This window comes from Suncus etruscus, chromosome 14, assembly GCF_024139225.1.
Source record: "Suncus etruscus isolate mSunEtr1 chromosome 14, mSunEtr1.pri.cur, whole genome shotgun sequence".
NCBI classification, from domain to species: Eukaryota; Metazoa; Chordata; class Mammalia; order Eulipotyphla; family Soricidae; genus Suncus; species Suncus etruscus.
The window spans coordinates 25,082,668-25,106,270 of record NC_064861.1 but is presented as its reverse complement, the minus strand read 5'-3'; the positions used below and the strand labels follow the sequence as shown (position 1 = coordinate 25,106,270).

General features: G+C 43.6%; 1 protein-coding gene across 1 annotated transcript in view; it reads right to left on the bottom strand.

The window, feature by feature from the left end:
* Positions 1–2,243: 2,243 nt before the first annotated feature.
* Positions 2,244–23,603, bottom strand: part of PFDN1 (prefoldin subunit 1) — an 81,943-nt gene continuing 60,583 nt past the window's right edge. The window contains exon 4 of the mRNA XM_049786042.1: positions 2,244–2,577. Coding sequence (XP_049641999.1) covers positions 2,494–2,577 — 84 coding nt within the window. The 3' untranslated portion in view covers positions 2,244–2,493. The remainder of the gene's footprint in view (positions 2,578–23,603) is intronic.

Below are 23,603 nucleotides of genomic sequence, written 5' to 3'. Positions count from 1 at the left end.
GGGTCTCAGGGAAGGTTCCTGACAGGATGTGAGATCTGGAAAAAGCTTATTACTAACTCAGCCTCCAGAGAAAAGAATTGCCAAGTGAGGAGATATAAAAAGATACACAAAAATAGAACGAAAAAGGTTGCCAAGGACTGGTTAAATTTATAAGACTTGAAATTCATGAGACCCATAGCTTTAAAATCTTTGCCATTTGTAACCAAGTTAAGTGGTGGGCTTAAGATTTTTCTCAAAAGTGGGGCCAGAGCAATAGCGTAACAGTAGGGCATTTTTTTGCATGCAGCCAACTTGGGACAGACCCAGGCTCAATTCCTAGCATCCCACAGGTCCCCCGAGTCTGCCAGGAGAAACCCCTGAGCACTGAAAATATTGTTTCAAATTTTTTTTTCTCAAAAGTAACCACAGATCTCAGACTGAGCTCGAGGATCAGACATATTGTGCCTTTATGGAAAGAGATGCTATCACTACAGATGAGCTTATAAAAAGTGCTTGGGGCCTTCCTGACCCAAGGCTTTGTTTAGCCCTGACAGGCCCAGTGTCATTCTGTTGAAAAACAAGAATGCTGGCTCCAGCCCTCCCTCTCGTTCGACCCTGCATTGCTCTGGCTCTTGAACAGTGGCTCAGCTGTAGAAAGATCCCTCTTCTCTTCCAGGACACAGTGTGGCCTGTTCTGAAATCAAGTAGTCAGTCACCAAGGGAGGCCTTGGTTGGCTCTGTGGGGCCTATTTACTCTCATGCTCTGTCCTTACTCCTCCAGTGTACGTGGTAGAAGACCAAAGAAGGAATGATGTGGACTCTTCCACCTGCCTCACAGCCTGCTGGACTGCTCTCTGTTGCTGCTGTCTCTGGGATATGCTCACCTGACCAGCCAGGCCATTGTCCTGCCAGCTCTGCCACCAAGTCTGACAGTGTGCCTGCTCCCCACCTCCTCCAATGCTGAAATGACTAGCTCTACAGATATTTCTACCTTCAACGAAGTGGATTCTAGATTAGCAGGGGTTGTGGCTGTTTAATTCAGTGACTTGATTCAAAGGTTCAAAATCTATTTCTTATTGGCCTTTCACAAATGTGCTAAATGACTTTCCTTTTTTGGGGGGGAGGGTTGTCAAAGCTTATGAAAAATATATATTTATAATTTTAAAATTATATGGAAGTAGCATAATCTAATATCCCACTAGATGATTTCTCTGCTAACTCCTGTTAATGTTTCAATAAATTTATCTAAATCTTAACCACCTGAATTATTCCAGACTAAATTTGGTTCCTGCTTCATCTACCTCTGAGATACTCCCCCCAGGCATAAAGTTTGGATCTGGCTGCCTCAGGGAGCTGTAGTTGCTTTCACCAGAGTTGCCGAAAAGGCCTCTCTCTGGAAGAGGGCTGCTCCAGTGCCTGTTCACCTCACTGACCATGAGGTGGCGCTGAGCAGCTACAGCAATGATGCTTTCAACTACAGGTCACAAACAAAAGCCAGCTTGTTGCATCACCTGATTTCTTTGGTCTAACATGTGATGCAACATGGCTGGTTTTGGGCTGTATTAGTGTATTAGTACAGAGTCAGGAAGTAGAATTTCCACCATCCAGTCAAGAGTAACCCATTAGTCTCAAAAAAAAAAAAAAAAAAAAGAAAAGAAAAAATACCCCAGGGGCTGGAACAATAGCTGGTAGGGTGTCTGTCTTGCAAGCAGCAAACCCAGGTTCGATCCCCAACATTCCAGGTGGTCTTCCAAGCCTGCCAGGAGTGCGCTTCTGGTGTGCCCCCGCGTCAAAAAAGAATGACAGTACATTAGGAAGGGATAAATTCTGAATATTAGCTTTGTTTTTTATTTTTTTTTAATTTACATGCTTTGTAACTAAGTTTACATCCTTTAACCACTACCTATAACAAAATTCCTTGTGAGTCTCTGCTAACCAGATTCACACCCCATCCCTAGGCAGCTTCAGGATTGCTGAGCCACCTCTGAACTAGGCCAGATGGTGGCAGTGATGTTGGTTTATGACTGAATGTACTTTTGGAATGAATGTCTAGGAAGAAATGGGGAAGGCAGCTCTTAGATTGTGCTGTTCACTTACATGCAACTCCACACTCCTCTCTCTCTCTAACTTATATGCACATGACATGAAACCCTGGAGCTGAGCATTCAAAGCAAGAAAGGGAAGCAGAGGTGGACAAGCCTCCATCTCTCTCAAGAAAAACAGACCAAAAAAAACGGGACATGTATCCTTTAATGGGATGGCCAGAATGGCAGGTAACAAACAGGCTTGAGCAACTGCCTCTCTCCTGGGAGTTCAGGACTCACCCCAGGGGGCTAGTGTGTCAAGCAGAGCCAGGACAAAAATACAGGGATAGGGTCTGAAGGAACTCTGGATAATCAGGGAAAGTGGGGTTAACAGACATTCCAGATTAAACATATCAGAGCAGAAGGTATAGCCCAGCCCCTCCACCCTCACAAGGAAGAGGAATCCAAAGCGAAGCTTCCCTAGGACTTCCTACTGCGCCCTTCTGGCCAACACCATCTCCCGTATGTTGTCCTCGGCTTCCTTCACACTCCGCTCCAGGTAGGATTTCTTCTGCTGCAAGACAGGGAAAAACAAGACTTAGGGCCAGCTGGTAAACACAGCTTTCACCTCCAATAGTAACATCTTCATCTCTGACCAGAGAGGCGTCTGGAAGCAGTATTAGGGGCCAGATTGCTCCCAACTGACAGGCACTGGGACAGGAAGCAGAAGTACTCTGTGGCAGAGAATAGTACACGCACGCAAGTGTGTGTGTTTAGGCCACACCAAGTGTCGCCAAGGGTTAATCCTGACAGGCTCAGGGACCATATGAGATGCCAGGGATCGTACCCAGGTTGGCCGCGTGCAAGATAAATGTCCTGCCCGCTGTGCTATCACTCCAGCTCCTGGACAGTAGCACTTACCTCAGAAGGAAGTAGGCTTTAAAAATAGGTGCCTCTGTTCACGAAGTTATACCAGACAAAGATCAGGAAATTCCAGAACAAAACTCTGGCCCCTAACAGAAATTTTCTCAAGGTTTTCCACAGTCCGGGCCAGGCCCCGGGAGCCGCCACTGCTGCCACATGGGCAGCACAGACCCTGTGCTGTGCCCAGCGAAGACGACAGGCGGGTGAATTCGGAGTTAGCACACGTCTCCTAAGAGGCAGATGAGTCAGGAATAATCTGCTTTTCTCATGAAATGACAGTCTGCCTGGAATCCAGGACAGTGAGACATGGGTGAACAGACCTTTCAGTTCACCTCCTATCCCATCTGGGTCCTGCATTTACAACCCCAACTTTAACTGCTTTCAGAGCCACATCTAGACAAGGATTACAAGAGAATTAGTCAAAGGAAATTATGTCTGAACATTATTTGCTCTGTGGTCACCCAAAGTGTGGTGGCTTCCCCACTGGCCCCTGCTCTGAGGACATAGCTGTGGTGGCTTCATGGGACGAAGCCTCACCACAGCGAAGCTCAGCCCAGTAGTGCAGACATGGCAGGGACGACCTGCCCCCAAGCAGCCAAGCGCTAGCACTGATAACTCAAGCATCAACATGACCTGGGCAGAGGACAGGTGGGCCTAGTGGACACACAGTGCTTGGGAGCTGGCAAAGATGTCCTCTCTAATCGCAAAGCCTCAGTGACTCTGGGGATCCCCCTCCACAGACTATGCCTTGAACTTCTATCACTCTGCCTGGTGGTTGATGAGACAGATAGAGCCTCATTCCTAGGGCAGCTAGAGACCTTTATCAATTCTTATATGAACTTCTGATTGTCTTCTTAAACATCACATCTCTTGAAATGTCTCTTAACTCACTTCCCACCTGTCCCCTGTGCATACACTTCCTTGAGAAACAAGGGCTCCATAAAAACGCAGTGGCTATGACAACCCTGTGGCTACAACTGTGTATTGTTGCTAAGGAATCTGGCTTAATGACATGGCTAAGCCCGATACTGCACTATCACTGTGATATCAGAGTGGGAACTTAAACTTCCTTTGATAAACAACCCTTAGACTTTGTGTTTAGTTAAAAAAGAGGGAAATACTAATAACTTCTGACACACCAGTTAAGAATGTCCAGGGCCTGGGTGTCACAGAGAAAGGGAGCAGCAGCAAGATAGTGAGCTCAGCTGCATCACAGCACCACAAGCCCAGCCATGTGAGAATGTGCAGAAGAAGCAGTGGAGTGAGCACTCCTGCAGGGTTTGGCGAAGTCCAGCTCATGCCCTAGGTGGCTAAATCATAAACTTGAAGCATCAGCAAGAGCTTCTCTCTCGGGCCTGGAGAGATAGCACAGTGGTGTTTGCCTTGCAAGCAGCCGATCCAGGACCAAAGGTGGTTGGTTCGAATCCCGGTGTCCCATATGGTCCCCCGTGCCTGCCAGGAGCTGTTTCTGAGCAGACAGCCAGGAGTAACCCCTGAGCACCTCCGGGTGTGGCCCAAACCCCCCCCCCAAAAAAAAGAGCTTCTCTCTCAACTGCCCAGGCCACTGGCAAGTCAAATTCAGGCTGTGATTTCAGCTTTATAACTCTATCCAGTAACATCTATCTTCCACATCCAGTTTTATACTTTTTTTCATTTTACCACGGCACAGCCTGGAGCTGAAGAGAGAATACAGGGACTATGGTACTTGTATTGCATCCTGCCAACCCTGGTTCCATATAAAGCTCCAAGTACCACCAAGGAGTCACTCCTAAGTACTGACTGAGCTGTGGTCCCTGCACCCCTCAAAAAAGCTACTGAATAGTTTAACATCTTCACATTGTGTTTGTTTTTTTTTTTAAAGGCAAATGAACTTAACTATCTTTAAGGGTTTTCTTTTTTCATTTTTATTTCACTGAATACTTAAAAAATTAGATTTAGATTCCAAGAACCTGCTTTCTAAATGTACTGCAGTAATTCCAATCCATTATCTTAATTACCAAGCTCCTTCCTAAAACTACAAGTCAAACCAGAAATTTGATTTCCTCATTTTCATTAAATGTCAATTCCATTCTTACAAACTGCAAGACAAAAAGCTTTGGTATTATCATAAGAGCTCACAACCAACCAATGAATCCTGTTAGCCACTATCTCAAAACAAAGTGAGAATCTGACCTGAACATCCTCCTTTCAAGGGCTCTATACCCCTTTCACTTTATCCACTCAACGGCCAGTCAACACTTAAAAACTTCCAGTGGCTTCTGATGGCACTAAAAGCAGAAAGTCCCATAGCCTTTTCAGAAGGTCCCACAGCCTAGCTCAGAGTTGATCTTGGACCTCCCCTCCCCTCCCCTTCACTGCAGTCACAAGTCTCGGGCAGTAAGACCTTCCGTCCAGCACGGTGTTGCCCTAGCATGGTCCTGACTCTAGGAACTCTCCCGCTAAAATACTCTGGCTTTTACTTCCTCTAGACCTCACATCACCTGAACTGTGAAGCCTTCTTGATTATAAATGGCTCCATATTCCCTATTCCCTAGCCAATTTTTTCCTCATAGTATACAATATTACCTTAATCACACTTCCTTGATGAGAAGGAATGGCCAAGGAGAGAACTTGGTTCGGTCTAGAAGTGACTGTCTTGTACACACCTTCCTTTTAGTTCTGCTTCCCAAATGATGGGCACCCAGCAGAAGCAGCAAAAGCAGAAACTGACCATCTCTGGAGGAGATGGTTTAAGGGATATACAGAGATCTAAAACTCAAACTTCACTCATCCTGATAAAGAAATCCAAGTCTTAGTCCCACAAACAGAACAGGGCCCTCATAAAATACACCCAACACCCAGAAATCCTTAAACTGCAGCATCCTCTGCCACAGGAGGCTGCTGTATACCCAGGGAGAATGAACCATGGCAGCCGTGGGCAGCATCCGAAGCTGACACCATCCACCAGGAGTCCCAGGAAGACATTTGCTGGCTTCTCTGTTGTCTTGCTGACAATCTCCCTCAGAGGCCTCTCCTGAGGAAGCCCTCCAGTTACCAGCAAACCACAGCACTGGTGTAGCAACATTCTTGTGGGGCTTTGTCCTGACGTCAAATTCTGAGATTTCCTGTGGGGCTCAGTATGGCCACGGAAATGACATTGTTGGGGTGATTGCTCATCAGTCTGAGGTTCTTTTGTGTGTGTGTGTGTGTGTGTGTGTGTGTGTGTGTGTTTGTGTGTGTGTGTCCCCGAACCCAGTCTGAGGTTCTTTATGGAAGGAATGAGACTGAGGTGGTGGTGGTGGGGTTTCCATCTCATCCCCTCACAAGGAAAGAGGTTCAAGTCCCTAGAACTTTTCTGACAAGATACAACATTCTCGACTCCTGAGTTCCTTCATCTTGTGATTCTATGGATTTTTGTGTGTTTGGGAGTCACACCCAGGAGACTCACAGTTTATCCACAACTTGGTGCTCAGGATTCACACTTACGATGCTTGGGGAACCTGTGGTGAGCAGAGGAACACCCAGTGCTGGGGAATGAGCCCTAATTCTACATGCAAAGCATGTGCTCACCCTCTGAACCAGCTCCCAGGTCCCTATCTACATAGGCTTTTATCTCTCTATAAACTACAAAGTTTCCGAAATTTACTTGGGAAGGGGAGAATTTTCCCATACACCCTCTATTTCCATTTGAAGTGTAAAGATTTATTTGGACAATATCTATGTCCTAATTCTCCCCTGATCTTCCTTAAATAGAACTCTTCAAATGAACTTACCCCAAAGAAAAAACAGAATAGGTCTGATGGAATGCTGTGGAGAGAAACAGATAAAAGCAGACCTTCTGCGGTGAGAGTGATAGCGCAGCAGTAGGGTGTTTGCCTTGCAGTGGTTGACCCAGGACGGACCTGGGTTCGATCCCCAGCATCCCATAAGGTCCCCAAAGCCAGAAGCGACTTCTGAGCGCATAGCCAGGAGTAACCCGAGCATCACCAGGTGTGGCCCAAATCCCCCCACGCCCCACCCCAAAATAAAGCAGATCTTCTGGCTTGCCCTTAGCTTCAATCCATGTGCAGGAAGAGGAGACAAGGCAGTTCTGGTCCTTCTGCCCCTGAAACAGACCTGTGTTCTGAGGCCTGCTATTGAGTCCCTCTCATTCTTTTTTTTTTTTTTTTTTGTCTTTTTGTCACACCTAGCAGCACTCAGGCTCTGTGCTCAGAAATCGCTCCTGGCAGGCACAGGGGACCATATAGGATGCTGGGATTCGAACCAACATCTGTCCTGGGTCAGCTGCGTGCAAGGCAAAGGCCCTACCAATGTGCTATCTATCCAGCCCCTGTTGAGTCCCTTTCAGATGCCGACTTTAACTCTAGCTATAAGCTTCTTCTGGTGTTAGATCTACAATTGCCCTGCTTCTGTGACAATGGCCAATTTCAAATGCTCTTAAAACAAACATCTGAGGCAAAGATTTCCCTCTCTCTTTTTTTTTTTACTCTTTTTTTTTTTTTTTTTTTTTTGGTTTTTGGGCCACACCCGTTTGATGCTCAGGGGTTACTCCTGGCTATGTGCTCAGAATCGCCCCTGGCTTGGGGGGACCATATGGGACGCCGGGGGATCGAACCGCGGTCCGTTCCTCTCTCATCTTTTTTGTTTTTGTTTTTGTTTTGGTTTTTGGGCCACACCGGCGGTGCTCAGGGGTTACTCCTGGCTGTCTGCTCAGAAATAGCTCCTGGCAGGCACAGGGGACCATATGGGACACTGGGATTCGAACCAACCACCTTTGGTCCTGGATCGGCTGCTTGCAAGGCAAACACCACTGTGCTATCTCTCTGGGCCCTCCCTCTCACATCTTACAAATTAAAAATCCAAGAACCATGGGCCAGAGCAATAGCACAGCTGTAGGGCATTTGCCTTGTACGAGGCAGATCCAAGACGGACTTTGATTCAATCCCAGGTGTCCCATATGTTCTCCTAAGCCAGGAGTGATTTCTGAGTGCATAGTCAGGAGTAACCACTGAGTGTCACTAGATGTAGCCCAAAAAACAAAAGACAAACTAACAAAAATCCAAGAGCCTAACTGATTTGTCTTTATTTCTGTGGGCTGCCAACTGCCTACAATGGGGAAGTTTAGAAAGACAAGAATTTACTGAACATGAGGAGGCAAGTCAGAAGGCGATAAAATAAGAAAGTAGGGAAATAAGAAGAGGAAGAGAAAACAAGGCAACAATGAGGGGTTCAATCAGAGAAGTCAGAAAGGAAAAGGAGAAAGGCAGAGCACTGCAAGCAAAGAGAATAAACGCAGAGTATTAGGATGTCAGGCCCAAGTCAGCCCGGATTTTAGCCAAGACAATGTGGAAAGGTTACCCGCTACCTGCACTTCACCACAGCCACACAAAACAGACGGACAGAAAATTTTCAGCTGGATGTAAAACAAAGACATGTAAGTAGGGGTTATTATGGCTGTATCTAACGACCTGGTCTACCAGGCAGGGACCTTGTTCTCTCACATGTTCTTTGACCTAAGACTCGCACTACTGCTCCCCCATCGGGGGTAGGAGGGTGACATACTCCCAAATCCGGTCTGTGGTCACATAATCAGCCCAAGACCAAACTCTACTCCATGACCCTGGGGTGAAGGGTACAGCACTAGGGGTAGGGGTGGGGATGGGGATCATCCCAACTAAACAATGGGGTTTGACTCAACTCTACAAACTGTTCTCCTTCTAGTACATCAGCTTAATTTGATCAAGTCCCAGAGGAAGTACACCACCCAGGAAAGTACAAAGAAAGTTAATTCACAGCAACTCATGTGTATTCCTATACATACAATACAGCCAGAAATTCATTACATATGCGGGCATATGGGAGAGAGGAGGCAAGCCAGACAATCACGTTGGGACAGGACGCTAAAGCAGGAGGCGACATTCACTCAGTTTAAGGGGAGCAGGAACCTTACCACTACCACAGCCTTAAAGAACCATGGCCCGGGGCCGGAGAGATAGCATGGAGGTAAGGCATTTACCTTTCATGCAGAAGGTCATCGGTTCAAATCCCGGCGTCCCATATGGTCCCCCGTGCATGCCAGGAGCAATTTCTGAGCACGGAGCCAGGAAAAACCCCTGAGCATTGCCGGGTGTGACCCAAAAACCACAAAAAAAAAAAAAAAAAAAGAACCATGGCCCATAGATAGCAGGGCCAGACTCACAGCATTGGTTAGAAACATACATTTCCCCAGCCCCACCTGGACCCACTGGCAAGAAACTCATGGGAAGACCCTGGCAGCCCATGTTTTCACAAGCCATCCAGAATATTCTTTTGCATTTAAAGTTTGAAAATCACTATTCAGAAGCAAAATCCAGCAACCTTCCCTAAAAAATCAGACAGCAACTATTTAAGAGTTTGGGGGTGGGGGTGTCGCCATCACTATTCCCTGTGGCACAGAGAGCTCCACCACAGACAACATGTCAACAGATGGGTGTGGTGGTAGTGCATGGGCGGAACTGTGTTCCCCAAACACGAACAGGCACAAACTGGATCTGACCAGCAGGCTGTTATTTTGCCAACCTCTGTTCTTAGAAAATAGAAAGTCTTAAAGGTAGAATCGAGGTTGCGTTTCAGGGACTTGAAACAAAAATAACCTTAAAAATAATATTTGAGGTTTTTATTTTTGTTTTTTTTTTTTCTTGGTTGTTGTTTAAACATCATGGTTACAAGGTTGTTCATACTACATAAAATAATAAAAACTTTTAATTTTCTATTTTCCATTCATTCTACTGCCAAATTATTTCTCTTCTTGTTCTCTTCAGAAAAACATTTTAAAAAATGTTTGTGGTGGGACTGTAGTGATAGCACAGCAGGTAGGGTATTCGCCTTGCATGCAACTGTTTGATCCCATATTGTCCCCAGAGCCTGCCAGGAATGATTTCAAGTACAGAGCCAGAAGTAACTAATAACTTGGATATGGCACCAAGACAAAACAAAATAAAACAAAAAAGTTGAGGCTAGGCCAGAGATAGCTCATATGACCGACCTAGGTTCTCCAAGCACTGCCAGGAGTAAACCCCGAGCATTGCCAGGTGTGTGGGCCCCAGTGTCCCCTCCCTCAACCATAGAGTCTGTGGCATCTTGCTTTATCATGTGGTTGCTCATTTGGAGGAATTTGTGCAACCTATCAATATCCTGGACACAGTCCCACCTTCATTACTGGCTCCATGCTACCTGGCGTCTTCCAAGAGCGGAGATGCTCCTGGCTGTGACTTTCCCTTGTCCCAAGCTTTACTTCTTACCCCACCTCAGTCACCTGGACCTGCCATACCCTGTAGAGCCTGCGGTATAGGATATTCCACCAGCACTAGCCTCTACTCAGTACCACTGACTGCATCCTGGTTTTCCAGGTGTCCCCCCCGCCCCCCACTCCCAGTACTCTCTGCAGTACTTCATCTACCTTAGACATCATGGCAGCACTCCCATGGTCCTTCCCACTTCTACTGGGCTCCCCTTCCACAGTGCTTATTTACATTTAATTCTCTAGTAAGCACCTTTTTCTCCTTTGCCTCCACGTTCCTCTGTTGCACTTGCCTGGCAAAATGCCAAAGTTAAACCCAACCAGTGAATCATTCCATATTCCATACTTGAACAGTTGAACGTTGCTGAATGTTCTGAATGGTTCCGATTTAAATTCAGAGCCACGTGCCTGAAATGGGCACTCAGCACTATTTGAAAATTCTGTTAAACTTTGCCAAGAGCTCTCACTGTGCTTCCATGTACCCTACTGAGCCAGGTGGTCCAGGTCTCAGGTGATCTCTAGCCCAAAGCAGGGAGCAGAGAAATACTTCTTCAGTCTCTTATTAAATGTATTCATCCAAAATAATTTTCATATTTCACCTTCTCTCCTCAAATGTCCTCTAACTTCTCCTCCCCTCTCATTCTCTGTTCACTGAGAAAATACAAGTGATCTGATGAGAATTCCTGCTTCCCAATGCCAAATTTACCTGACCCAAGCCTACCTTACTCTTTTCTTTCTCTGGGGTTAAAAAGGAGTATCTTCAGCTATTAACACAACCCTTCCACCCCCATCTCCACTTGCCCACTGAAAAAAATTTCCATCTTAATCTTTTTTCTCTTTCTCTGCAAAATGCAGACACAAATCATTAAATCCTTTCTAGATCTCGCATTCCCCTGTAGGTGCCACCTCCTTTCTCTCCTCTCCTTGACAAAACTAACTTCTAGAACTGGCATTTAATAGCTTCTTCCACTACTTTCTTTCTTCCTGTTTGCTCCCTGCTGCTCTTTTCACCTCTCTATTAGTGCTTCTACATACCCTACTGAGCCAGGTGGTCCAGGTCCCAGGTAATCTCTAGCTCAAAGCAGGGAGCAGAGAGATCCTTCCTCAGTCTCTTAATAATGCATTCATAGGCAAGTAAGCCAGTAAGCCAGTAGTGTTTTCCAAGAAAGTATTCTTGGAACAATTTCTTTTCCTTTAGCTCCTCTTAACTCACAGTACCACACTCCCATTTTCCAAAGTTCTGCCTTGCCTCTCTGGCTGTTCCACTCCAAGAAGCTCCACTAGGACTCCCCCCCCCCCCCCCTCCGGGCACACACAAACCTACACTCTCCCATCTAATCTCATGGTGTTGTTTTCTGTTTTTGGTTTTGGGGCCACACCCAGTGACACTCAGGGGTTACTCCTGGCTACGCACTCAGAAATCGCTCCTGGCAGGGCTGAAGAGATAGCATGGTGGTAAGGCGTTTGCGTTGCATGCAGAAGGTTTGAATCCTGGCAGCCCATATGGTCTCCTGAGCCTGCCAGGATCGATTTCTGGGCACAGAGCCAGGAGTAACCCCTGAGCGCAGCCAGGTGTGACCCAAAAACCAAAAAGAAAAGAAAAGAAAAGAAAAGAAGAGAAGAGTAAAGAAAAGAAGAGAAGAGAAGAGAAAAAGAAATCGCTCCTGGCTTGGGGGACTATATGGGACGCCGAGGATTGAACCCAGGTCTGTCCTGGGTTGGCCACATGTAAGGCAAGTGCCCTAACATTGTGCTATCACTCAGTCCCTAATCTCATGTTTCTACACATAAACATGATTCCTCAATTTGTCTCCAACCCTTCTAAGTCCCTCATCTTCATTAAATGCCCCATTGCTTATAAAACATATCCTCCTGTATGTCAAGGCCCAGACTTAACATGTTTAAAACAAACATCTGCTTTATAGTTACCTCACCCTTTTCTCATTCTTTTCCATTTCAGAAAATGGCACTAATCCAATCACTCAACTATGGAAACATTAAAAAAGAAATCACCCCTGGGGCTAGTGTTTGCCTTGTACATGGTCAACCTGGGTTTGATACCTGGCCCTTGATACAAGCTTGAGAGGAGTGATTTCTGAGTGCAGAGCCAGGAGTAATCTGAGCACTGCCAGGTGCTACCCAAAAAACAAACAAAAAATAATAAAAAAGAAATCATTCCTGATTATTCTCTTCTTCCCACAAACCTTCTATCCTCTAACACATCAGCAAGTCTTAATTCCCTCAGTATAACCCCAAATTCCTTTGTTTTCATTCAGCTCCACTGCTATCTACCCAGTACAAGTCTCCACCATTTCTTACCTAAACTTCAGTGATAGACATTTTACACACAAATGAAGTTACTTTCTGCTCCAAATCTCCTAATAGCATCCCCTATTCATGATCAAATCATACATCCCTTGCCATAAGCAATAAGATCCTCAATTACTCAACCCCTGCCAAACTATAAGCAATTGTTTAAACAAACTATCAAATTCATTCCAATCCTAACATTAAGACATCTGTATTAAGTGTGCTCTTCACCTGAAATGCTCCTGTTTTGTTTTTTTTTTTGGGGGGGGGGTTTGCTTTGTTTTGTTTTGTTTTGCAATGTGAGGGATTGAATCCAGGCTCTTACACATGCAATACAAGGAATCCAGTCTTCACCGCTATTCAGTGCAGCACTCAGTACAACAGCTAGGACTTGGAATCAACCCAGTTGTCCAACAACAGATGAGCAGATCATGAAGATATGGTACATATATACAATGGAATACAATGGAATAGCTGTAAGGAATGATACAATCATGCAATTTGCAGCAATATGGATAGAACTGGGAGATATTATGTTAAATAAAGTAAGTCAGGAGGATAAATACAGAATGATATCACTTATATGTAGTATTTAGAATAAATGCATGGAGAAATGCAACGGTTTAAATGGGAGTTGTCTCAAACACCCTTAGCCCCACAATATAGTGAGGAGAAGGAAAGAAACTCAGTGGAGTGAAAGGATGGGGGCCAGGGGCCAAGTGGCTCAGGAGTTCAAAAAGGACAGAACTAAATATCCAAGCCAAACTCAACAACAATGGAACCAAGAGACACAAACTTCAACAATCTAAACTTAAAACGGGCCTGTTATATTGGCAGGCTGGAGGTGGGTAAGGGTTTGTGGTATGGGATGCACCATGGGAACATTGCAAAGGGAGGTCAATACTGGTGGTGGACTGGTCCTGATTCATTATATGTCAAAACCTAACTGTGAAAGACTTTGTAAATCACAATGGTTTCAATAAAATATTTTTTAATGAAAAGAAAAAACATGAAAGAAAGCAGAGCCTTGGCATGAAATAGAATTAAAAAAATAAAAAAAAAAAAAAAAGACTCCAGTCCTTCCTTTAGAGACTTCTATGTGGTTAGTTTGCCTTTTCACTGCATCTTAGCTGAAATGGTCTTTCCAAAGAGACTTTCCCTTATTACTCACTGAAGAAGGCCTCCAGTACCTCTCTAAAACATCATTTTTCCCTTCTTTTGTTTCTGGGCTACACCCAGTGATGTTTTGGGGTTACTCTTGGCTCTGCACTCAGGAATTACTCCTGGCAGTGTTCTGGGGACCATATGGGGTGCCTGGAATTGAATCTGGATTGGCCATGTGCTAGGCAAGTGCCCTACTCACTCTAACCCCTCTGAAACATCAACTTTGCTACATTATTTTCTATTTTAGAGAGTTTGGATCACACTCGGCAGTGCTCAGAGATCCCTCCTGGAGGGACTCGAGGAACCATACAGGGTGCCAGAGACTGAACCTGGCATGGCTGCATATCATACCCATTGTATTATCTCTCCGGCCCCAACTACATATTATTTTCTGCCCTTTTTTTTATTGTCTGTACCCAAATGTGAGCTCCACAGAGTAGGAATCCTGCCTAATTCAGGCAATGCTTCATTCGCAGGACTAAGAACTCACATATGTTTTATTTAGTTAGTGTTTAGTACCCACTATATATTGGTCTCTAAGAGCACTGGGAATAGAGCAATGAACAAGTCACATGCTTATTTATAAAGATTACACAACTGCAGAGCACACAGACCCCCCAACTGCCATTGTAACAGATCCAACAGAAAAGCACAGGAGCTAATGAAGTAAACGTAATCAAGGAAATCACAGAAGCACTTTTGAAGTAGCTCAGAAGGATGAATAGGACTTACATATGTGGGGAGATGAGGATGGCAGGAAACAATTCTGGGCAAATGGGAAAGCACATGTAAAGGTCATGTCTGGAGATGTGAAAGACAATCAAGGAGGCTGAAGTAGATGAGAGGGGAACAACAGAGAGACAAGCTAATAAGGTTGGGTCAAATCATGCAAGGCTGCAAGCCATAGTAAAGTTTGGGGGGAGATAGGGGACACAGCAGGTGATGCTCAGGGGTTACTTCTGGCTCTGCATTCAAGAATCACTCCTGGCGGGCTCAGGGGACCATATGGAATTCCGGGGATTGAATCCAGGTATATAAGTGTGCAAGGCAAGCACTTTACTTGTGGTACTATCACTCCAGCCTCAAGTTTGAGTATTGTACTTAAATAATGAAAAACCATTGGGTCTAAAGCAGAAATGATAAAAAACCAAATTTTCATTCAAAATGAAATATCACTCTGACTACAGTACAGAGAGTGAGAGCAGAGCTTCCCACAGAAGGCCCAGTGAGCCCAGAGTAGGTCACAGATATGCCTGATACTGATTCCTTTAATTCTGCATTCTGCAAATAGATGGGTAGAATCAGGGTAGCCAACGTCCTGCTGGAAAGAAAGTACACTCCAACTTTGGGTAACTTCTCCAGTAATCACATGAATTGTGCTAATGCTATTTTTCAGTGATGTGAAATGGAATAAAATATTGCAAAGCGGGGCTGGGCGGTGGCGCTAGAGGTAAGGTGTCTGCCTTGCTAGCGCTAGCCTAGGACGGACCTCGGTTCGATCCCCCGGTGTCCCATATGGTCCCCCAAGCCAGGAGCGACTTCTGAGCGCATAGCCAGAAGTAACCCCTGAGCGTCACTGGGTGTGGCCCAAAAACCAAAAAAAAAAAAAAAAAAGATTGCAAAGCACTGGATTAGAAAACGCAAGTGTGAATATTAATTAACCTATTATGAGGCCACTGCAATAGTAAGAGATGACAAAAAATCTTAGTATATTAGTGGTAGCTCAAGGGGAGTCAGGGATATGGCTCAAAGCAACAGCTTTACAGGTGTGAGGTCCTGAGTTCTATCCCAGCATTGCCAACACCAGCATTACTATGTGTGCAAATCCTCAATCTCTGTGTCTGTCTCTCTCTCACCCACCCACTCCCACACACACACACCATCATCACCACCACCACCCCATATCAAGTACAATTCCAGGCACTGAAGAAGAAATATTCAAGAAAAAATATCAATAAATCATAAGAGGGCTTCAAGTTTATCACCATATACATATTTATCTATCAGAATATAGGGGAAAGGAGAATGGGCATATGAAGATGAAGAATTTAGTTTCAAAAATGCTGACTTTTGAAGACACCCAAGTAGAGTGTGAGGTTCTCAGAAGCTACGGTTAGGGGGAGCATAGAGGTAGTGCCTGAAGTCATAAGAATGGCTGAAACTTCTAGAGAAATAACAGAATAAGAGAACTTGGCCTTATAAAAAAAAAGGCAACACTGATTAAGATTTCCTCTCTGGATCTTTACTTTCTTAGATTCAGAAAGTAAATCTAAAAAGGACGGAACTGTAATAGAAACCAAGAGTAGTTCAGGAAAACGGAAAAGATCACTAAGTACTGACTGTATGCAACCGGAGGGCGGATGAGCAGAGTGAGTAAGCAATGGTTTTGAGAATGCAACTGCAAAAGCAGCCAGGATCTCTTCCAACTTAAAAAGAAATAGTAAAAATAAATCTATGGTTCTTTGAGGCCTCACTTTTCAAATCTCTGAGAGATTTTCTGATATTACAATGGCCACATATGAGCTCCCAAGTGCACATGTACTGCAGGATCAGCACAAATAATTTGATCTCCTATCCTTTATTCAAATCCAACACAAAGGATGCTGTAGAATCATGAAATTATGCCCAGGACAAAGACGAGTAGAGCTGAGACAAAGGAGTAAAAACGAAGTCTCTCAGAGACCACACACTGCCACAGCTGAGAATTATGTGCAGAATAAATATACTTAGGGAAACTAAACCTAGCAGGTATCTGTATTAGGACACGAGAAAATGAGCAGATGAATGACCATAGAGCACAATCCTGGTGTCTTTACTAGCATAAACTTTTTAAAATTATAACTCACACAGAAGATTTTATCACATGTGAAAAGTATACACACAGTTTTATCACATGTAAAAAGTATATACGCAGCATCTAAAGATAACTCAGAAAAATAATTTTTCAAAATCAAATTTCTTTTTTTTGTTTTTTGTTTTTTGTTTTTGGGCCACACCCGGCGTTGCTCAGGGGTTACTCCTGGCTGTCTGCTCAGAAATAGCTCCAGGCATGGGGGACCATATGGGACACCGGGATTCGAACCAACCACCTTTGGTCCTGGATCGGCTGCTTGCAAGGCAAACGCCACTGTGCTATCTCTCTGGGCCCAAAATCAAATTTCTTGATCTATATATTTTCCTTATGTTTCTCCAAGATCAAAAAGGTAAGGATTTAGTCATCAATAAGGACCATTGTAAATATAAATCAAAGTATACTTGGTTTTGCCCTGGTCTTACAAGAAGAGAACCAAATCAATAGTGTTTACTGTGCAGTTTGGCCTGTAGGCATGGCAAAGGAGTAGGTAGATGACAAGGTGTGCCCCAGGAGAGGAAGTTTAGGCTCCACCTTGCATTCCTGGAAGTAGAGGTGTAAGTGACTCAGCTTGGGGGGGGGGACGGGGGGGGGGGGGAACTAACAGACAGGTATGTGAGGCTAAAGCCTGAGGTCCTTTGGCTTCTTTTGTCTGCTCCCAACAAGAACCTATTTTCTTACAACTCAGCAGCAAAAAATAACAGCTCAATTGAAAATTAAGCAGAGGTAAAAGACTCCATGACACTGAGATTAAAGGTGTCTTCAAGGAGGAAACACCACTTGTCCAAACAAGTGGAAGCAGAAATAAACAAATGGAACTACATTAAATTGAGAAGCTTCTGGACCCCAAAGGAAACAGTGACTAGGATACAAACAAAGGCCACCCACAAATGGGAGAAACTATCTGACAAGGGGCTAACATCTAAGATATACAAGTACTGACAGAACATAAGAAAAAAGCCTCTAACCCCATCAAAAATGGGGAGAAGAAATGAACAGACACTTCCTCAAACTAGAAATACAGATAGCCAAAAGTCACATGAAAAATGTTCCACATCACTGATCATCAGGGAGATGCAAATCAAAACAACAATGAAGTACCATCTCATGCCACAGAGACTGGCACATATCACAAAGAACAAGAACAATCAGTGCTGGCAGCAACGTGGGGAGAAAGAAACTCAATCACTGCTGGTGGGGATGCCATCTACCCAGCCTTTCTGGAAAAGAATATGGGTATTCCTTATAAAACTGGAAATTGAGTTCCCATATGATCCAGCAATACCACTACTAGGGATATACCCTACAAACATAAAAATACAATACAAAAATGCCCTCTACATATCTATGTTCATTGCAGTCTAATTACAATAGCCAGAATCTGGAAACAACCCAAATGCCCGACAACAGATGAGTGGCTAAAGAAACTGTGTACATATGCACAATGGAATACTATGCAGCTGTCAGGATAAATTAAATCATAAAATTTCCTATACATGAATGGACATGGAAACTATTATGCTGAGTGAAATGAGTCAAAGGGTGAGAAATAGACACAGATAGTCTCACTCATCTGTGGAATTTAGGAAAAATAAAAGATAGTATGGTAATAATACCCAGAGACAATAGAGATGCGGGCCAGAAGGATGGGCCCATGATATAAAGCTTACCACAAAGATTGGTGCGTGCAGTTAGAGAAATAACTACACCAACAACTATTATGGCAATGGTAGTGAATGAATGCCTGCCTGGAAGACAGGCAGGGGGTAGGGGAGGAGAGAAATGGGGAGCATTGGTGGTGGGAAGGCTGCATTGGTGAAGGGGGGGTGTGCATTTGGGGGGGCACACCTGGTGACATTCAGTGGTTACTCCTGGTTATGTGCTCAGAAATTGCTCCTGGCTTGGGGGACCATATGGGATGCCAGATGATTGAACCGTGGTCCATCTAGGTTAGCGTGTGCAAGGCAAATGCACTACCACTTGTGCCACCGCTCCAGCCCTACGGGGTGTACTTTTTTATGACTGAAACCCAACGACAAACATGTCTGTAATCATGATGCTTAAATAAAAAGGTTAATAAAAAGTAAGCAGAGGACTGGACTGGACCACTTTCCAAAGAGATAGGTGAATGATCACAACACACTGCAAAAATGATCTTACTAGTCACTCTGGAACAGCAAATAAAGCCACAGTGAGATAGATACTACTTTACACCTGATTGGGATGGCTATGATTAAAAAGGACAAATAACATGCTAGTGAAGATGTGGAGAAATGCTTGCCCCAGACACTGCTGCTGGGAAAGTAAGGGATGAGGTAGCGGGGGAAATAGTCTGGCAAATTGGTGGCAGGAAATGAACATTAGTGAAGGGGTGGGTGCTGGAATACTGTATGACCAAAACTCAACTAACAACAATTTTTAACTCTATCTCACAGTGATTTAATAAAAAATTATTATTACTATTATTATTATATTTTGGTTTTGGGGCCACACCCGGTGTTGCTTAGGGGTTACTGCTGACTCTGCATTCAGAAATTGCTCCTGCAGTCTCAGAAGACCATATGGGATGCTGAGGATCCAACCCGGATCAGCCATGTGCAAGGCTAATGCCTTATCTGCTGTGCTATTGCTCCAGGCACATCCAAAACATTCTTAAATGGGAGCTACAAGAGAAAATTACTAAATGACCTAGCAACTCTAATCCTGAAAACTTCCCCAAAGAAATGAAAATAGGTAGTGTGAGAATACAGCAGGGTAATGCACACTTAAACTTGCCTTCCACATGGCCTACCTGAATTCGATTTCCAGCATTCCCCAGCACAGCCAGGAGTGATTACTATGCACAGAGACAAGATTTATCCTTGAGCACCACTGCATACAACCGCCAAAAACAAAACTTAATAAACACAAAGCCCAAAGGATACAAAACTATGGTCTTAGTTGTAGTGGAATATTGACCATAAAAAATAAAAAGAACCATGAATACATGCCTACAACATGAATGACCCTTACCACATCAAATGTGGTGGAAGAACACAATCACATAAAGCTACACTTTGAATGATCCATTTATCTATTTGTCAGTTGGCTGATTTGAGGGTCAATGCTAGGGAGGAACATGCAGTACTGAAGACTGAATCTGGAGCTCCCATATGCAAAGTATGTGCTCCAGTCCTTTGAATGATCTCCCCAGTCCTTTATGATCCTTTTATATAAATACCCAGAACTGGCAAATCTTTATAAAAAGAAAACAGAAAACAGATGGATGCCAGGTGTTAAGGGGCAGGAAAACAAGACTATATGGGGGAGGGGTATGCGAGAGTGATAACGTTTTTCTAGAATCACAAAGCAGTGATGGTTGCACTACATGAGACTTTTACATTATGTAAAAGTCAAGTTTAAAAGAACTCTGACCTTTTTAAAAGAACTCCAAAGTAAAAAGAAGTTTAGACTTACTGGGGTCAGAGAGCAGGGAGGGTGGCATGCTTTGTACACAGCCAACCTGTGTTGGCTCCCCCAACATATGGTCCCCCAAGCAAACCATAAATATTTCCTGAGCAGAGCCAGGAGCAACTTCTAAACACCACTAGGTGTTCCCCCTCCCCCCGCAAAAAAGACAGAATTCTAGCCTTCTATCTTTCCTTACACCACAGGAAAGATAGGAAATATAGACCTTATTTAAGGAGAGGTCCAGCTAAACAAATTCCTGATGAATTATTTTTATAGCAAACCAGTCTTTACTCCACCCAAAGACTTAGAGTAACGCACACAAGCTGGTCAGAGCAAAATAAATTGACGTATTAGTTCTGAAATTAACTTTAATGATACCAGCAGAAGGACCAAGCATTTAGATCAATAAGGGATTCAACGCAGGGAGAGTCAATGGGCAAACAAAGGTAAGGAAACTTTGATAGGACCACTTTACTACGTTCCAATCAAGCTGCATATTTATACAACTAAAAAAATAGTGATATGGTCACCGGAAACCCATAAAAGAATCTAAAGACAGTGAAAACAAGAGCTCAAAGTCACCGCAGGCACAAATGCATGACTCATGAGCACCTCCCCGCCAATTGGTACAGGTCAGCAGAGGGCAGAGTGAACAACGACAAGCACACTCTGATATTAAAGGGCTATTTATAAAGCTTCCCCAAAATGGCTTTCTTTCACTAAGAAAGAAAAGGGCACAGTCTTAGTTATACCTTCTCGTTGCACCAAGAAATTGCTCCCCTCTTACTCTATGTTAAGCTTCCAGAGCAGATGTGGATTTTTGCTGCTGGCTCTGAGGGCTATTGAAAGGTCAAGTCCCACCACCCTGTGACTGCTGCATCCGGGGTGTGATGCAGTCACCAGCCCTGTACCATGATGAAATCACTCCACAGACCAGACGTCACAGCTGTCACTTGTGCCGACTCAACATCCACCCACGTTACCATGGCACTGGCACAAACAGAATGGAGTATAATTTGCTATTAGCTCTGATCTAAGCTGACATAACACCAATTAACTTTATAATGAGGTTGGAGTAATAAAAGAGCACTTGGCATACTACTCTTTACAAATATGGTTCAAGGAGTGGCTTTCATTTTGCCCTTCAATTTCCAGATGTTCAGCAACATAGAAATCACTCAGTTAATGACAAGGCTTCCATGAAGCCCGAAACCAGAAGAGAAGTAGGAATCACTAGCCTGTACTTGCATCCTTGAGCCTCCCTGTCGACACCTATCAGTGGCCCCCTTTGTGCTCCACATGAAAGAAACTAAAGACCCTCTGGCCACACTCATGTCATATGCCAACACTGTTGATAGTGGATCTCTGAATAACACAAAATGTTTAGTGGATTACCCTTCAGAAGTTAAAATGTGTTAGCTCCATATAGTTATTATATATATAGTATATATATATGTATATATATAGTAATGACAAGCACTCAACCTGCTGCAAAGAGAAAGAAGCAAATTGTTGAAATATATAAACAACATGATACCACCTGTCAAACTAAGATGCTATTAAACTTAGAGCAGGAAGATACACATCAAATATCTGGTAGCAATTGCCTCTAATGAAGGATCTAAGAATGAGGTGGGCTTAGGAGGAAAGTTATGAAGGAGATCACTACAAAATGCTAACACTTGTAATTTTGGGTAAGTATCCAAGATATTGTGTTAATTAGCTTTATATACTTGTGAATCCTTCAAATTTTTTCTCTTAGAAAATATAGAACTCAATACTCAGTTGAACAACCAATGTATTAGTTGGCAATATTTTTATCATACTTAGATAACTTTGCATATTTAGGAAAATAACCTCTAAAGAAGATTATACCTCTAGCCAACTTTTATACAACCAATTCAATATATCACTTTCTTAAATCACCCAAAACTCTAGCATTACAACTCACTAAATGCAAAGAACAATGGGAAACTAAGGAAGACAACTGCAACTGGGGATATAGGAGAGAACCCCTCGCAAATTTTTATGTCCTCCAAAACACCTGAGCCGTATAGATGAAGACCTAAAATCAACAATTAATGTTTTAGCAACAGAAATAAAGGAGTCACTAGCCTGCAAAATTAAGCAATCTACAGATGAACAATTTTTTTTGTTTGTTTTTTTGGGGGCCACACCCGGCGATGCTCAGGGGTTACTCCTGGCTGTCTGCTCAAAAATAGCTCCTGGCAGGCATGGGGGACCATATGGGACATGGGGATTTGAACCAACCACCTTTTGGTCCTGGATCGGCTGTTTGCAGGCAAACGCCACTGTGCTATCTCTCTGGGCCCTATAGATGAACAATTTAACCAACTAAAAGAACTCTTACAGAAGATGAGAGAATCCATACAAATTGAATTGAAGGAATTAAAAAACATGCTAGGAAGCCATAGTAGCAGAATAATACAGGTGGAGAATCATACAGACGAACTTGAAGACAAATTAAAGAAGTCAAAAGGGCCCAGAGAGATGGCACAGCGGCGTTTGCCTTGCAAGCAGCCGATCCAGGACTAAAGGTGGTTGGTTCGAATCCCGGTGTCCCATATGGTCCCCCGGGCCTGCCAGGAGCTATTTCTGAGCAGACAGCCAGGAGTAACCCCTGAGCACCGCCTGGTGTGGCCCAAAAACCAAAAACCAAAAACAAAAAAAAGAAGTTAAAAAAGAAAGGAGAAACAAAACAATGAAAATGTAAGATATTTAATGAACAAGGACAAAAGAAATAATCTCCGAATTATAGGAATACCAGAGGAGAGGAAAAAGGGAAAGGGGAAGAATAAGAAATTAATGAGATAAGAGAGAACTTTCCCACTCTGGAAAGAGACTGCTTTACCAAACCAAGAAGCAAAAATAGTGCCAAACAAAACAGACCCTAAGAGAACAACACCAAGACATGTAGTCATCCAAATGGCAAAAACAAGATGGACTCTTTAAAGCAGAAAAGGAAAAAAAGAAAAAGAAAAAAGAAAACCTTAAATATAAAGGAAAGAACATAAGAATCCAATCAGATCTCCCATTTGAAACAATCCAGGCAAGAAAAGAGTGGGATGACATATTTAAACTACTGAATAAAATAAACTTTCAATCTAGAGTTCACTACCCAGCAAAGCTCTCATTTATATGGGAGGGAGAGATAAAAACATTCTTAAACATAAAAGAACTCGCAACATTAGCACTAACCAAACTGACTCAAAATGAACTACCCAAAGATCAATTATATAATCCAAATACCCAACTGTAACAGCAACAACATAATGGCACAACAACCTTTTCTGTCAATCTACCCCATTCTGTCAAATGTCAATGTACTAAACTCTGCCATCAAAAGGCAGAGAGTAGCAGGTTGGATCAGGAAACAAAAGCCAGCCATCTGCTGCCTACAAGAAACACATTTAAAATTTCAGGACTGACACAGGCTCAGAGTAAAAAATGGAAAACAATTATACAAGCTACTGGAAAATAAAAACAAGCAAGGACAGTCATATTTATATCAGACAGAATTGCATTCAACCTCAAGAAAGTACTTAGAGAAGTCGGAGAGATAGCAAAGGGGTAGGGCATTTGCCTTGCATGTGGCCAACCCAGGACAGACTCAAATCACAGC